Source organism: Panthera leo, chromosome D4, assembly GCF_018350215.1.
Source record: "Panthera leo isolate Ple1 chromosome D4, P.leo_Ple1_pat1.1, whole genome shotgun sequence".
Lineage (NCBI taxonomy): Eukaryota > Metazoa > Chordata > Mammalia > Carnivora > Felidae > Panthera > Panthera leo.
In genome coordinates, this window is record NC_056691.1 from 4,019,491 (window position 1) to 4,036,463 (window position 16,973).

A 16,973-nucleotide genomic window follows, 5' to 3' on the forward strand; every position below is an offset into this window, starting at 1 on the left:
GTCTCCCGGCGGTGCGCGATGGCCGTCTGCCAGGAGACCTGCGACAGAGCCCAAGGAGAGCTGGCGCCCGCACCCTGACCCTGCACACCGGCCCTGCTGACCTGGAGACTGTATCTGCTCAGCCTTGCCAGCCCCCTGCCGGGAATTGCCATCCTGCTAAGATTCCTCTAGCGTTTCTCTCCTTCGTGGTCCAGCCTTGTAGGAGAATTTGATACTTAAAATAGGTTAGGGTTGGGGGGCGCCTGGATGGCTCAGCTGGTGAAGCATCCAACTTCAGCTCAGGTCATGATCTCATGACTCATGAGTTCAAGCCCCGCATCGGGCTCTGTGCTGATGGCTCACAGCCTGGAGCCTGCTTCAGATTCTGAGTCTCCCTCCCTCTCTCTGCCCCTCCTCTGCTCGTTCTCTGTATCTTTCTCTCTTTCAAAAATAAGTAAACATTAAAAAAAGAAAAGAAAACAGTCATAGTGATTTTGGGTGTGTACTCAGAAGCACTTGCCGTAGATGTCTTATCCCACGTAAGCGCGTCCCGGTGGGTTGAAATCACGTGGTCCGGGTTCTCCGGCAGCTGCAGGGTCCCTGCAGTCTGTGTGAATGAGGTGTGGGGACAGGAACGTAAGAAAGAGTGTCCAGAAGCTGAAAGCCTCAGCCAGGCCCCTGCGGACAGGACAGGAGAAGCCACGCGTCTGTGGGGTGACCAGGGTCTCCCTGCGCGTCACCTGGGGCGGGACCACGGAAAATCATGGCTGTTTTCCGGCCGGTCCTGCTTCCCTGTGTGGTCTGCCCTGTGGAAAGGCCGGGGACAGCTGCCAGCCACATCCAGGGTGCCTTCGGGCCACGGTAGCTGGGCCGGGACGTTCCGGGACCTGCTGGCTGCAACCCCACCCTCTCCCTCCTCAGGAGAGCAGGGCGGGACTTGACCCGGTGACACCTTGGATGTCATCCTGTGTTGACGGATTCTTGGCTAAGCGCCAGCTCACCTGTGAACAAGGAAGCGTCCTCATGCAGGATCCCCGCCCGTGAGGCGCACGTCTGCGTGTGCCCGGAGCCCCCTCGGACAGGCCGCAGGGGTAGCCCTTGCTCCCCGGGGAAGGTGGAGTGGGTTTTCTGGGCCCGGGCATCGGCAGGCTCGGCACAGGATTCTGACAGTCCTCTGCGGCTCCCTTTCTCTTTCTCCCTCTCAAGATAAATACATACACCTTCAGTGATTTCTGTTTTGACGTTAAATCGCTTGAGGTGGGCTGGTCGCTTAGTTGCAACCACGAATGTCGAGAGTTAACCTGTATGTTGACATGAGGGGCTAATAGCTGCGATTTGTGCGGCCACGTCAGCGGAGAAGCATCAGACGGCCCAGAGCGAGGTTCTCTTGTGGGGCCCGAGAAGCCGGGTGCTGGCTGAGCCACGTCGGCCTCTCCCTGATGGGCCATTAGTGGCTTCCAGCTCTGGACGCGTGGCCAGAGAACTCTGGTTTGAAGGTCTGGATGATATTTTCCACTGTTGACACTTCTCCTCGCCTGTGGACATTAGCAAAAAGTCACTCTGTCCAGCCAGCCTTAGACTTACGTTTTATTTCTGAAACACGTGCCTCTATTCTAAGAAATGTGCTTTCCTGCAAACCCAGATCAGGGAATGCTTGGCAGAGATCGCTCTGTGTGGTTCAGTCTCGGACGAGCAGCGGTGTGGCCGGACGGCAGGCCCCGGGGAGGCTGGGGACAGCGCTGCGGGGCAGTCTCGCCGAGGGCGGGCTAGTGGACACGGGGCTGACTCGGGCCAGGAGCCACGGCGTCTGTGTCCACGAGTCGCCTTCCACGTGGCCAGATCCTGCACGCAGAAGGCACCGCCCACGGCTCCCTGCAGACCCGCCAAGGGTGGTCGTCTGTGGGGACTTCGGGGGCGGCCCCGCTGTGCCCACCCCAGCCTGGCCGTCTCTTGTGACTAATCGGCCAGCCCCTGCCCAGTCCCCAGGAAGCCCTGTTGTCCCTGAAGGCTGGACTCTTTCCTCTTATGCAAATTCACCGAACTGTGAGGTTGTTCCCTTTACTCAAGCCCCACACTTAATTCTCTCAGCTTGAAGCCACAGAGGAAATTCCCAGGCAAATCTCTATCACGGCTGCTTTGCATCGAGGCGGCCGTGTGCCTCTGAGTGTGATACGCCAGGGTCATTTGTTACTTTTCTGCATCTTTCTGATTTTGTTCCCCTCTGTGGCAGGGCTATAGCAGAAATTGTCCGCAAATGTCTCCCCAGAGCGCCGTTAATCGCTGCCGCTGTCGCCTCCGTCCATATGATATGGGGAGGCTCTGGGGCCCAGTGACGCGAAACCCACCCCCTCAGCACGCTAAGTGCTGTTGGAGATGTTCTCTGCAGGAAGTGGAAGGAGACGCACCCTGTGGTCGAGGGTTCAGCACCTGTAGGAGCCACGGCTCAGTGGGTCTTAAGAAAAGCAGACGTCCTGAAGCACTTGTCTGGGCTTCTGACACCCAGGACAGATGGGGCTTAAGAAAAACAGAGGTACAGAGACACAGGCCACCTCTTCTGTTCCTACGCCAAGGCTCAAAGCACTGAAATGAACATGGGTTTAGGGAACAAGAATAACAAGTTTAAGAACATAGACTTTTGTTTGAGAGATAGAGAGAGAGGGAGGGAGAGAGAATGAACAGGGGAGGGATGGAGAGAGAAGGACAGACGATCCAAAGCAGGCTCTGCACTGCCAGCACAGAGCCCGATGCAGGGCTCGAACTCACAAGCCGTGAGATCATGACCTGAGCCAAAGTTGGACACTCAACCACCTGAGCCACCCAGGCGCCCCTGAGAACATAGTCTTATCCCAAGGCCACACTGTGCATCTCTGGCCACAAGGATGGGCCTTTGCAGTGGAGGTGAGGAGGGAGAGATCCCGTAGCCAGTCCTCATTTTTCACAGACTCCACGTTGGTAATTCGCCTCCTCGCTGGAACCTAGTTGCAGCCCCCAGCCTACGCTCTCTGTGTCTGTGTGGTCATTTGTGGGCACGTGCAGGGCGGTGAAAGATGGGAGGTCCAGACACCCCGTTCCCAGCTGAGGCTTGATAAGGCGACGCCTTGCCTCCTTGTCTGGCCTCACGCTCCACACGAGGGTCCTTCTTGTGGTCTGTGCAGGGCCATGTTTTTGCGTTTCTTTGTGCTTCTGGTTGGTGATTGTGCCGGGAACGGCCCAAGCTTAGCGCCGCGGTGCTGAGTCATGTGCCGAAGTGCCGACAAGCTAGGTCCCTGGTCCCTTTGTGTGGTTCCCCCGCGTGTGTCGATCCCCGTGCTGGCAGCCTCCGAGCTGGCCACACTTTGAAGAGGGTCTTGGGGGAAGTGGAATCGCGTGGGCAAAGTGACCAGGAGGGCGGATGCCCTGGAAGTAACGTCAAGGGCGCGAGGACGGTGAACCGGGAGCGGAGCCCTGAGTGAGCACTGGACGGGCATCTGGGAGAGCAGGACCGGAAGTATTCTGGGTGTCCTGAGGGCAGACGGGGGTTCCGGGCTGCAGGAGGAGAGGGAGGGGGTCCGCTGAGAGACCCTGTTCTAGCAGACCCGTCCAGAGAGCAAAGCGGCAGCTGCACGTGGGGAGTCTGCGTTGTGCACAGCGTGCGTTCCCCGCGGAAACTCCAAACAGGAGAGACGAGCACGTTCCCGTTTGACAGGCATTTTGGGAGCCCCCGGGAAGGCACAGGGTGTTAGGGGTGCAGGTCAACACTTCCAGATCTTGGAGCTCCCGTGTGAGGGCAGGAAGAGCTGGTTGGTGGTGCATGTGATGAAAGAAACAAACCCTTCATGGGATAAAGATGAATGGGGTGTGTCATCAGCACAGACCTCTCGGAGGAGGTGACGTGGGCCGAGAAGACCAGCCAGGGGGACGTGCAGCAGCCGGGGACAGGAAAGGCCCCGGCACTTCAGGACAGGGCGGCGTGGCCCGACGTGGCGAGCACGGGTGCAAGGGGGCAAGATGAGGAGAGGCTCGGGCCAAACCAGGGAAGAGTTTGGGATGTGACGGGGGACAGGGAGATGGCTTGCCGACATCAGAGCAGACCAGGAGCAGGGCAGGTCGGGGGAGACCCATCGATGTGCGTGGGAGGCGGTGGCTGCCACCAGGGTGGTCTGGGGAGATGGTGAGAAGCCGTGGCTTTGAGATGTATGGAAAGGAAAGCTGATGGGAGCTCCCTGGAGACCTAGCCCCGCCTCGTGCACGGAGCTCACTGCTTCCTTACGGGACGGACGCACCCGAGAGCGAGCACGCCATCTTCTGGATCAATGTAGGTCAGTGCACCATGACAGGGAGGGGTCTGGACACTCTAGGGTGTCGTCCTCAGCAGCTGCTTAGGGTCGGTGTCATTTCCCCAGTAGGACGGGACGCACCCCAAGTCCCCTCGGGGGCACGTGAAGGTTGGTCGCCTGTCGGACACTTGGGAGGACACGTCAGGTGAGCAGTTCAGGTCAGGAGCTGGAGGGACACAGGTGGCCATGACGGCGGCAGGGGGTGGGGAGGAGGCTGTGCAGGGAGAGATGCGGTTGGAGACCCAGCCCCGGCCCTGGGTTGCAGATTAATAAGCAGATAAGGAGCCATGGCATCAGGGGTCAGCAAAGAATATAGAGACCGACCCCCTGAAGTCGAGGCACTGGGCCCGGTCCAGTGCTGCCTGAAGCTCAAGCCAGAGAGGGCGGGGCGGTGGGGTGACCTTGGGTTTGGCCACGTGGCGACGTTAGCAAGGGCGTGGGAGTACAGGCCAGGCCGAGGACGTCGGCAGGAGAGCAGAGGACGGCGCGGGGGTTTGGACAGAGAAGAGAGGGGCACAGCCACCCACCGACCTCCCAGCCACTCCTGGCGCGTACATGTTACCCGTGTGTATGCCCATGAGCTTTCGAAGACAAAACGAGATCGCTCTGCACTCACTATCTTGAAATCTGCTCATATTAATCAACCAGTATTTCTGGCCACCTGCCATGTGCCCGGAACAGTTCCAGACACCCAGATGGGGCCGTGAACACCAGTCTCCACCTCGGTCCCAAAGCCAGCACACTGGTGTGGGGACGAAACAGGGATCACCCTCAGCGGGAAGTCATGGTGTGTTGACTGAGCCTTGCCTGTGCAGATGAGCCATGGGTGGGAGGGAGAGGGATTGTCATCTATGCAGATGAGCCATGGGTGGGGGGAGGGATTGTCCCCTGTGCAGATGAGCCATGGGTGGGAGGGAGAGGGATTGTCCCCTGTGCAGATGAGCCATGGGTGGGAGGGAGAGGGATTGTCCCCTGTGCAGATGAGCCATGGGTGGGAGGGAGAGGGATTGTCATCTATGCAGATGAGCCATGGGTCGGGGGGGGGGGGGGGGGGAAGGATTGTCACCTGTGCAGATGAGCCATGGGGGGGGGAGGGATTGTCACCTGTGCAGATGAGCCATGGGGCAGTGGAGGGATTGTCACCTGTGCAGATGAGCCATTGTGGGGGGGAGGGATTGTCACCTGTGCAGATGAGCCATGGTGGGGGAGGGATTGTCCCCTGTGCAGATGAACCATAGGGGGCAGGAATTAATCAGCAAAGGGGGAGGTGCTGCCCCAGGCATCACAAAATAGGATTTCGTGTCATGAAACATTTTTCTATTATGAAATGCACGTTGAACCCGTGTCATAAATTGGCCCCAGAGGAGCAAGTGATGCTGTTGTGTTTTGAGAAGCTGGCCACACAACACCTTGAAGCCTCACCTCCCTGGAAGGTACCTGCGCACGTGCTCAGGCCGAGGTCGGGGGGCTTAGGGGGTCCGGTGTGGGCCTCCCAAAGGCCCTCTTTGTTTCTCAGTTTTGAGCTTTTGAATAAAGTGGTTTTGCACGTGTAGAGAAAGAACTGGGAACATTGAACTAGCAAGCATTAGGTAGCATTTCTTTTTTTTTTTTTTTTTAATGTTTATTTATTTTTGAGACAGAGAGAGACAGAGCATGAACGGGGGAGGGGCAGAAAGAGAGGGAGACACAGAATTGGAAGCAGGCTCCAGGCTCTGAGCCATCAGCCCAGAGCCCGACGCGGGGCTCGAACTCACGGACCGCGAGATCGTGACCTGAGCTGAAGTCGGACCCTTAACCGACTGAGTCACCCAGGCGCCCCATTAGGTAGTGTTTCTAGGCACTGTTGAGAAAACTATCCTGATGGGCGTTAAACACAGTTTGAGCTACAGACTTTCCCTGGGGTCGGAAGAAAAGGCAGATTTAGCCTGGAAGCAGGTGCTGGGTGGTGGGGAGGGGGGGCTGCGTCGATGGGCACACGGGGGAAGGTGCACGGCGGGAAGTCACCGCGGGTACCTGGTTCGGTGGCGGGAGCAGCCCGGATGAGGGCCGAGTGAAGACGCACAGCCTTTGGGGTTTGCCAAGTGAGCCAGAGCTGGTGTCCGAAAAGCAGGGCCGAGAACGGCCGTGTGGCCGTGAGCTCATGGGGACGATGGCTGGAGCCAGGCAGCCTGTGTTGTGCACAGGAGGTTGGAGATCAGGAGAAGGCCCTGGGTGGGTGGTGGGGACGCAGGAACAGGGCATCACAGACACTGTTCGTTCCGCAAATTAAATAGTCCGAGAATGTGCCCTAAGCTGTCCTTGCACGAGCCATCTCTGCTGTCGGAACCCCGCACCACCACCACTGGCCAAATGCGTCGACCCTGAGGTCCCCAGGCAGGGTCCCCTATGGCAAATCACACCCCCAGAAAAAGGCTGCTCAGCCCAGGGGGCGGGGGATGGGGACTGCTAACGCTGAGCACAGCCAGGCCTCCAGGCCACCCCCTCTGCCCCTGAAAGCTGAAAGGAGCCACCTGCTGGGAGATGAATGTGTAGGACCCTCCCCTGGGGGACGGGCCAGCAGGTGCCTTGCCCCGTCCTGTCTTGTTCTGATTCCTTCCAAGGGCCCTACATGCGAGAGAGCCAGCACCCATGTCCAAAGCAACAAATGACAAATTTTGAAAATGGTTGTTATGTTGTTGGGATTTAGGTAAATTACAAAGTGTTTGTTCACATTTAAAGTATGGTGCTTGAGGGGCGCCTGGGGGCTCAGTCGGTTGAGCGTCCGACTCCGGCTCAGGTCATGATCTCACGGTTTGTGAGTTCGAGCCCCCCGGCTATATGTAGGCTATATGTAACAAAGCAAACTGTGGACGAAGAAAAACTGATCATTAACAGTCCAGTGCTGACGAGGAAGCCAGAAGACTATTTAATCCTTAAATTATAATAAAACTGATGTCTTTTGCGGGGCTCACTCAGGAGATTGGGCAACATCGCCTGGAGAAAATCGTTCCCTCCGTCAGGCATGTATTCTTTTTTTTTTTTTAAGTTTATTTATTTTGTGGGGAGGGGCAGCAAGAGTGAGAGAGAGGATCCCAAGCAGGCTCTGCGCTGTTAGCACAGAGCTCGACGAGGGGCTTGAACCCACAAGCCGTGAGGTCATAACCCGAGCCGAAACCAAGAGTCAGGGGCTCTGCCCAACCGACTGAGCCCCCCAGGCACCCCAGGCAGTTATTCTGATGTTTTATCGCGACGTGTAGGAAAACCCATGGTGGAGAAGCTGTCTCCCATCATCGTGTGTGTGTGTGTGTGTGTGTGTGAGACTGTCTACACCTGAGTGCAACGTGCAGGGGCACGCGCTTTCCTCCCCAGATGTACGGACGGGTCACCTAGATAATTCTCCATGAGTGACAGGCCCTTTTGGTTAAAATACACACTGCTTTGGGTATCTGGGGATTGGCAACGCGTAGACCCTTCTCTTCTCCAGCATCCACTCCATTCCTGAAGTGCGTGTGTCTGCTCAGTGCCGTCTTGGTGACAGATGTCCTCGTCGAATGTGGAACCCGCACTGTTTCTTTAGTATCCTGGATTCTTTAGTGCCTGGATGTGGTCTGGAGAAGGACAGGGAGGGGACAGCGTGGCGTCCGAGGCCAGGGGCCCTGACAGGTTGTCTGTCTTCATGCCCCAGGGCAGCGGCTGGCCCTCCCCCTGCCCAGGCCGAAGGTCCGTGAGCCGAGGTGCCTGCGGCCTTGGTGCTACGTGTGTGAATGTGGCTGCTCCTTCAGCCGTCTGGTGTCCGTCTACCAGACGAGACGCAGTAGACCCAGCACCCAGGTCTGCGTTGCACCGCGTGACCGTCATGACTGTCCCCGTCTGGAGAGGGTGCCGGGCTGGGCACCTGCGGGCCGTTGGGCCAGCGCCTGAGCCGTCTTGCAACGAGACTTCCCGTTGCAACGTGTCCTTAGACTTCTCTGTCCCGACCGGAAGAGGAAGTTAATGGGGTCACCTTTGTCCCGTGCTGTGTTTTGGGGCTCGGCGCCGAGAGGGCACCTTTGGAAGGAGGAGCCCCAGGCTCCTGGAGGGAAGAGCTCTTGGCCCCATCGGGAGGGCCTGGCCCGGGCTCCAGAGGGTCCGTGGTTCCGCGACCGTCCTTGCCGCTCGCGTCCTGACCGATGACCTGTCTTCTCTTGCCAGGAGGACCCCCGCGTGCGCCCGCGGCCCGTGGCGGGGAGGCGCCGGCATGGCGGGAGGCGTGGCGGCCGACAGCGCCAACCACCTGCCCTTCTTCTTTGGCAACATCACCCGGGAGGAGGCGGAGGACTACCTGGTGCAGGGGGGCATGAGCGACGGGCTGTACCTGCTGCGCCAGAGCCGCAATTACCTGGGCGGCTTCGCGCTGTCCGTGGCGCACGGGAGGAAGGCGCACCACTACACCATCGAGCGCGAGCTCAACGGCACGTACGCCATCGCGGGCGGCAGGGCTCACGGCAGCCCCGCCGAGCTGTGCCACTACCACTCCCAGGAGTGCGACGGCCTCGTCTGCCTCCTCAAGAAGCCCTTCCACCGGCCGCCCGGCGTGCAGCCCAAGACCGGCCCGTTCGAGGACCTGAAGGAGAGCCTCATCCGGGAGTACGTGAGGCAGACCTGGAACCTGCAGGTGAGCGCCCGCGCCCGGCCGCTGGGGGACAGCGCCCCTCCTCGGGGGGCACCCCGCCTGCCGGCGATGCCGGTCGCCGGTCACCGGCTCCCTCGGGGCCCCTCCAGACGGTCGCCGCGGCGTCAGCCGTGTGCGCGGACCTGACGGGGTCGCTCTGCGCACACGGATGGGCTCCCGATTTTACGGCTCCGGGGGCTCCGTCGCAGAACGTTCCGGACGAGCAGAGCCGGAGCTCCAGCAGCCCGGGCTTGGCCCCTGACGCCGGCTCCCACGCCCCGCAATTTACGTCCCCGGTGCCCTGGGGACGGGCACGTAATCTGCCAGTGACGTGCCCCTGCCCATCTTTCTCAGCCTCTAGGCGGGTGACCCTGAGCTCATTGGTGTGGCCGCAGGGAAGGGTGCATGTGTTCAATTCACACATATCGGCAAATTGTCATCCGGAAAGGCCCCAGGGGCTGGGACCGCCGAGTCCCAGCCTCACTGTCAACAGCACCCGATCTCAGGAGCCACCGGGCTGGTTGATGGTCTCCTGCTCGGCCCCGTGCGTTCGGCCCTTTCTCTCTCGTTCCCCGGATGTGCGCGTCCTGCATTGGGGGTGCCGTCCCCTGCACACGGACGTGTGCGGCACAGCCTTTCTGAGGGTCGTGTGCAGTGACTGCTTTCTGCCCTTGAATACAACCTGCGCCAAAGTCACCTTGCACACAGGGAGCAGTACTCTGTGTGCGGTCGTTGTCATGAGCGTGGAGTGGACGTGCCCCAGGCCATCTGATTTACTTGTTTTTTTTTTGCAAAGTCAGATGCAGCAGATCTGTGGACTGGTCACTCAGGCACAGTAACACGAACCTTGTCAGACGTACGTTTCTAGGGTTTTGACCAATACCCCACACCGTGTGGGTCCCACCCCAATCAGGGTCTGCTGCCCCCCCCCCCGCCGGCCAGCCCCCAGCAGCCCCCCACCAGCCATCTGTCCCACAGTGTAGCCTTTTCCAGAATATCACGTGTGAGGGGACTCACACAGCCGGTACCCTTGTACCCTTTCGGGCCGCCTTCTTCCTGCGCCCAGACCTCGACTGGCGGTGTTTGGGACGCCGCTGTGGGATGCACCCTGTCACACAGAGCTGCTGCTTCTCAGGCCATCTGTGCAGTCTGACCCACTTTGCATCTCAGCTCCCGCCTATCTTCCCGCCTCCCTTCCACCCCCTAGTTTGGGTTCATTATATATTTTTTTATTTTTTTAATGTTTGTTTATTTTTGAGAGAGAGAGAGAGAGTGAGCAGGGGAAGGGCAAAGAGAGAGAGAGAGGGAGACACAGAATCGGAAGTAGGCTCTAGGCTCCGAGCTATCAGCACAGAGCCCCACTCGGGGCTCGAACTCACGGACTGCTAGATCCCGACCTGAGCCCAAGGCAGACGCTTAACCGACTGAGCCACCCAGGTGCCCCTGGGTTCATTATATTTTTATTTTTACTTTTTCTGGTCTTCTTTCTAACTTCCAATAATCTATGCTGGGGTCTTCATTTATGGCTGCGGAGAAACCTCTCCCCTGCCCACTGAGCACGGTGGGGAAGGGAACCCACCCAGCCGTCGGCCCCCTCCCGTTTTTATTTTCCACGTTGTCATGGTCCTTTCCTCCACGCCCTGTGGCCACATGTCCTGCAGGTACAGACAGAGAGTGAGAGCTCAGAGGAGACAGGAAAACCACGTCTCCCTTGTGGTTCACATCCCAGGGCTTCTGAGGTGTCGGGCAGGGCCGGGCTGTGACGCAGAACCACAGGGTCAGTGCTGGGCTGTGATCCATGAAGGGCAGGAGGCCTGTCCTCTGCACCTCACGGATGATGCCGGACGGTTTCTGAAGCCCCATCCGGCTTTAAAAGGCCAGGCTCTAAAATCTGCATTGTCACTTACATACTTGAAGGTATTTAAATCCTATACAAGGATCTTACTGGTTTTATGTGGCGAATGAACGAATGACCACGTCAGGACTTAAGACGGATCGGAAATGATCTCTGCGACTTTTACACGTTTTTACTCAGTACCTCTCTGCCCCCTTTTCCTCGCGGCAGGGCCAGGCTCTGGAGCAGGCCATTATCAGCCAGAAACCACAGCTGGAGAAGCTGATCGCCACCACGGCCCACGAGAAAATGCCCTGGTTCCACGGCAAAATCTCACGGGTCGAATCGGAGCAGATTGTCCTGATCGGATCCAAGACAAATGGAAAATTTTTGTAAGTACGGTCTTCTTCCCTGTCACCTCCTACCGACGGGCCCGCTTGGACTGTTGGGGTAACTTGGCTTCCCCCTTCCTGGAGCCCACGTGGCTCCGGGGAGGGCTCACACACCATCACAGGGCACCACCCACACGGCCCGCTGTGAAGACGTTCCCAGACAGAGATGCCGCTCGTAACCCAGCGTTTGTCACCCAGTCCAAGCCCAAAGTAAACACTCTTCTCGGGCACAGGGGTACGTGAGTTAGAGAAATGGTATCAGCCACAGAGCTTGCTTTACGTGCCAGGATAGGGCGCGTGACGATCGTGGGCATCCATCTGAAATAAAAACACTGTGTTTGTTCACTCAGTGCCCCAAGGTCTCAGACTTGACTTCTCTCTTTCCTTGGAACTACATGGCGCCACTGAGGCAGATAATCGAAGAGAATTCTGCCTTGTTTGAACGGTTTCCTTGTTAACCTTAGGGATCGATGGGCCTCAATACTCGGGATCCTGGAGACTCAGGCCACCTTGGGGCGGGGTCAGGGGTCAAGGACAGCACCGCGCTGTCTTGGGCAGGTGTCAGCCTTATTCCCAGAGGAGCTGTGGCCGGGGACGTGCCCACCTGTTTGTCACTGCTCAGGTGCTAAGTGGGTGCCTCAGAGGACAGTCATTCGGTCTCACCTTGGACCCTTACAGATGGCACTTGGCCCCGTGGTCAGGCACGTGTACTCACTCACACCCAGGTGACTTTTAACTGTTCCTAGAACTAGGAGTGTTTTTGCTGAGTATACATCTATTAAGAATTTTTTATTCAGATTTTACTATAACAGCTCTTATTTGAAAAACGATCTTAAACGCAAAACTCTTCTTTGAAAAGTGATTCTGAAAACAAGAGCGGGGTAGCCCAGGTCGGCACGCAGCGGGTGCTGGAATGCTGATTTAGCAGCCTCCGTAGCAGCCTCCAGCAGAAATCGTGTGCGGGAGATATTTGTTCCTCGGGTGGCCCCTGTCAGCTCATTTCCCCCTGAGGTTTGGACTTTTACCGTCTTCTTCGGAATCATTTCCAGCACAAATGTCACGGGCCTGCGTGAAGTCAGCCCCGAGTGGTGTAATCCAAAGAGTGAGCGAGGCCTCTCTCCTCGCGGGTCCAGCACCTGATCCCAGGCTCGCTGGAAAACAGCTGTGGTCAGAGACGGCGGCCTGCTCCCCGCTCAGACGAGGGGCCCCGCCCTGGGACAGCCGAGGGCCCAGCCAGCTGCCGGTCCCTTCCCCAGGGGTCTTCTCCTGCCTCGTCCAGGTTTTCCTATAGAATGTCTTTCCTGCTGCTTTCCAGTCATTTCAGTTGACTTACTGCCTGCGAACCAGCATTCACTAGAATCCGTAGCTGTGGAGGCACTGAATGCCGACGCCACTCGGCACGTTAGACAGAGGAGTGAGCACGCCACCGTCTGCCTCCCGAGCCACACATCTCAGTGGGAGAAACAGGCACCGAACCGTAGAACAGGAGCCGTGGAACAGGTGGCTGTGCAGAAGGAAAGGGACAGAGCACGCGTGTGGGTGCCCTGGGCGGGTGGACGTGTGCTGCAGGGCCGGGCCTGGGAGGACTGGCAGGCGCTAGAAGGGGGGCGCTGTCCACCTTCAGGAGGGTGTCAGGGCGGGTTCAGCTCAGGTTCGGTGGGACCTGTCTGGCTGGGTGTAGAAAAGATACCATGCAGAGATGCAGGAGTACGGACACTCAGAGGCCACACTGTGTGGTTCGTGTGTGCTTGAACCCAAGTGCGGTGTTCGTTATTCTCCAGACGTCAGGGCTTTTGCGTTCTGGTGCCTGAACGCAGGAACCGTGTGGATGCTTGTTGGACACAGGGACGTGGGTGCTGGTGCGTGGCCCCGTCCCGTGGCTCTGTGCTGTGCTCTGTGCACCCTGGTCAGGGCCGGAGCTCTGTGTCTCTTCTGTGCACACGTGCCCTTCTCGTGAGCACGGTTCCTCTGTGTCCGCTGGGGACCATGGCACGTGTTTCCGTGAGGCGGAAGGCGGGATTTCAGGATGAACACTGCCGCGTCCGTCACCCTTCTGTTCCCCCGATGTTTACGGTTCCTTGTCCGGCCTCGTCTTGCTGCCGGACTTGCCCCACGCGGGGCTGGCCGTCTGGCTCTGCATTGCTGCTGTCCTACATGGGTCTGTTCCCAGCCCTTCTAGGACACGGTCTGGCTCCAGTCAGCGGCCTGCCGGGTGCTTCCCACACCCCCACCCCTTCGCACGGCCTCGCTCAGGGCACTTGTTTCCTTCATGACCCCGTCTTTGACCCCAAGGCCAGCCTGCCCTCCCTGGGACCTCCCGGCAGCACCTGGCAGAATTGACAAGAGTCTAAGAGGCTCTCAGATCCAGAAACAGAACGTAATTTTTGTGGCTCTTAATAATGGGCATCATGAACTTGATTTAAGGTAAGTTGGCGCGTGTCAGTGTGCTGTGTGTAATGCCTAGCACTTGGTAGGAGAATAGTAAATACAGATCTCCTCTACTTATGATGGGGTTGTGTCCCGATAAACGCTTCGTAGGTGGAAAATATAGTAAGTCGAAAATGCATTTAATATACCTACGCTACTGAACAGACACCATAGCTGGGCCTCGCCCGCCGTGGGCGCACTCAGAACACATAACGTGAACATACCGCTGGGCTAAGTCATCGACCGAAGCCGATCTGATAGTCAAGTGTTGACAGTCTGGTGTGGTCTCTGGAGCACTGGGCCGAAAGGGACACACAGAACCTATCAACGCTGTCAGTGTTGAACGCCTCGTTCGCCATCTTGACGGCATGGATGCCTGGGGGCCGTGGCGCCCTCCCCAGCATCACAGAGAGAACCCTGCCTCACATCCCCAGCCCAAGAAGAGATGCACCTTCAAACTCTGAAGTATGGTTTCTACCGGATTAGTGTCACTCTGTGTCCATCGTAAAGCTGAAAACTCACAAGTGGAACCATCGCGACTTGGGGACTGCGCGTACAAGCTGATTTTGAGTCTTGAACGGCCACAGGCAGCAGGGGCCAAGGGGCACCTGTGGGAAATCCCGAGTGCTTGCAGTTTCCGCTTAAGTAATAACATGGAGAGTCAAATGGGGAAGTGAGAGAGTTCATTCTAGAACCTCCGATTTACATGACGGTTCGACGTGGCCAGACCCCTCTCCTGGGAAAACACATGCCCTGTGCCACCCCTAGAAAACACGGAGGAAGAGGCAGAAGTGTTTCGAAAAGGCCTACGTGAGGTTGTGAATCTTTGCCATGACGGTTTACGATGCAGAAGTTAAATCCCGGGAACTGCTAACCACCAAGAGAGGCCGTATCTGGGGGACACTGGCCAACTCAGATCCAGTTTTCTCTCCTCACGAATGACAGTGGGAAGTCCATTTGTGGGGGCAGAATACTTGAGCCAGAAGGGACCTCACTGCCATGAGTGTGAGTCCTTGGTTTTCAAAGGGGGACTGAGGCACGAGGGAGCCTACCCCAGGTGGTCAGGCGAGTGGGAGTTGAGAGCGAGGCTCCAGGGTCCTGATGGCTCTGGGCTGAGAGTCCAAGGACCCCACCACCAGCAGCTGAGTCCTAACCCCGCACTCTCCGTGCAAGGCGTGGCTCCAGGGCGCATCCACGGGAAATGTCAGCCTTTCCCCTGTCCCGTGTCCTGTCCACACAGCCTACCCGGGACCACGTGGGTCTCGAGGGTGGACCATGATGGGATTGGTGCCCTTTTAGGAAAAGAGACTGGAGTTCTCTGTGCATGCACACATAAGGGCAAGGCCATGTGAGCACCCAGCCACGGTCCTGCGGGTTGGGGGTCAGGGCTCTGCCTTCTGGGGACACCAGGGACCGAGGGCTTCGTGAAGGTGCAGCCCCTCGGCTCTCTGAAACCTCACATGATGACAAGGTTTGCCGTTTTGAGAAATTAGTCACAGCCCAGGTCTCCCTGAAAAATGAATTTGTTCGAAAAGGTAAACAAAACTTCTTTTGCAAAATTTGTGTCCCCCTTCCCCCAAAGGAAGGACCCAGGATTGGTGGGGTCCAAAGCATATACGGTTTGAAGATCTTCTTTTCTTTTTATTTTTTTTGAGTTTTTTTTTCTTAATGTTTATTTATTGGTGAGAGACAGAGAGAGATAGAGCATGAGTCGGGGAGGGGCAGAGACAGAGGGAGACACAGAATCCGAAGCAGGCTCCAGGCTCCGAGCTGTCGGCGCAGAGCCCGACGCAGGACTCAAACTCACGAACCACGGGATCATGACCTGAGCCGAAGTCAGACGCTTAACCAACTGAGCCACCCAGGCGCCCCTGGAGATCCTTGTTTAAAAAAAATACAAAATATATTTTTAGAATAAGAAAAAAATTGCAATAAATTACATTTTTTAAAGCGGGAAATACAGTAAACATACAAAACTTAGAAAACCGTAACGTAACTTTTTACTCAACTGCCTGACACATCTCAATAGTGCCTTTCATTTTCTACATTTTTTCAACTGTGCAATGCTTGATCGCCTCCTCCGTGGACAATGGTTTAGTAATATTATTTCCCACGTGTGGAAAAAAGAAAAAACGCAGTCCTTCCTCTGGGTTTACAACTCATTATTAGTAAGGCACGCACATTTTCGGGATCATTGTCGACTTTGGGAAAGGACGTTGGAATGGAGGAAGAGTGCTCTTCTCTGGTCATGGTTAAGTATCGTTTATACATCGTACAAAACCCTGAGGCTGTGCGGTCACATTGCTGGGCCCTGCTTGGGCTGGATGGGCCTCAGCTCGTGGTCCAGGCAGCATGGAGCCCGGGCACCCGCACGCGTCCCCCAAGTACACATCACAGGGGCCCAAATGTAATGTGCGACGCCCTTCATTTCATCACGTAAAGTATCTTAGAAAGAAAACACTCCAAAAGTTCCATTTCCTGCAAAAGGAGAAAAGTAGAATTCTCGCTTTCCTTGTGTTTAGTAGGCGGGTAAATATTTGATCATTTGTGGCTTAAAGTCCTTTTAGTTCTTACAGAGCCGAGAGCAACTTCAAGGAGACCTTTAAAATACACAGATGAGGGGCGCCTGGGTGGCTCAGTCGGTTGGGCATCCGTCTTCAGCTCAGGTCATGATCTCACAGTTCATGGGTTTGACCCCCTGTGGGGCTCTGTGCTGCCAGCTCGGAGCCTGGAACCTGCTTCGGATTCTGGGTCTCCCTCTCTCTCTGCCCCTCCCCTGCTCCCACTCTGTCTCTCTCTCTCTGTCTCAAAAATAAACACTGAAAAAAAATCTTTAAATAAATAAAATGCACAGATGGCGGCTCCCTAAATAGTTGAATTAATGTTACAAAGAACAAGTAATATTTCAGATTTGTCAGGGGACTCAGCAAGCCAGGAAATCACACTGCATTTAGAAGCATGCTGTTCGGAAAGAAGCTACGGAAATCGTCATCCTTGCAAGAGAATGTTCCTGCCTTCCGCCAGGTACGTGCCAGGCACTGTGACAGGGGCCATGGAGACTGACCAACAAGACTGATTCCGGCCCCGCCCTCGCCACGACACCCGAAGATGTCACACTGAGAAAGACGGACATGCCGCAAAGGGTGTGGGGCTCCATCGGTCACGGTCGCCCCGTGTAACCGAATGGCGCTGCTGACACCCAGTATGTTCTTTATTTTATTTCTGTGCACCTGTCCATTGCCCCTCAGTTGCACCTGTTCTGAACGCCATTAGTGCAGGGATGGCTCGCCCCCATCGTCACAGGTGCAGCGCTCACAGCAGGGTCTCAGCGAGCCCCGTCCTCCTGGGGAAAGGGACATTGAAAAGTGCCCTGAACAGTGAGGAGAAGGGAGTTA

At 56.9% G+C, this 16,973-nt stretch overlaps 1 protein-coding gene across 3 annotated transcripts in view; it reads left to right on the forward strand.

The window, feature by feature from the left end:
- Positions 1–16,973, forward strand: part of SYK (spleen associated tyrosine kinase) — an 83,176-nt gene that overhangs the window by 24,701 nt on the left and 41,502 nt on the right. For all 3 annotated transcript variants that reach the window (XM_042913264.1, XM_042913263.1, XM_042913262.1), the window contains exons 2-3: positions 8,466–8,928; positions 10,991–11,151. In XM_042913264.1, the coding sequence (XP_042769198.1) occupies positions 8,512–8,928; positions 10,991–11,151 (578 nt within the window). In that variant the 5' untranslated portion in view covers positions 8,466–8,511. The remainder of the gene's footprint in view (positions 1–8,465; positions 8,929–10,990; positions 11,152–16,973) is intronic.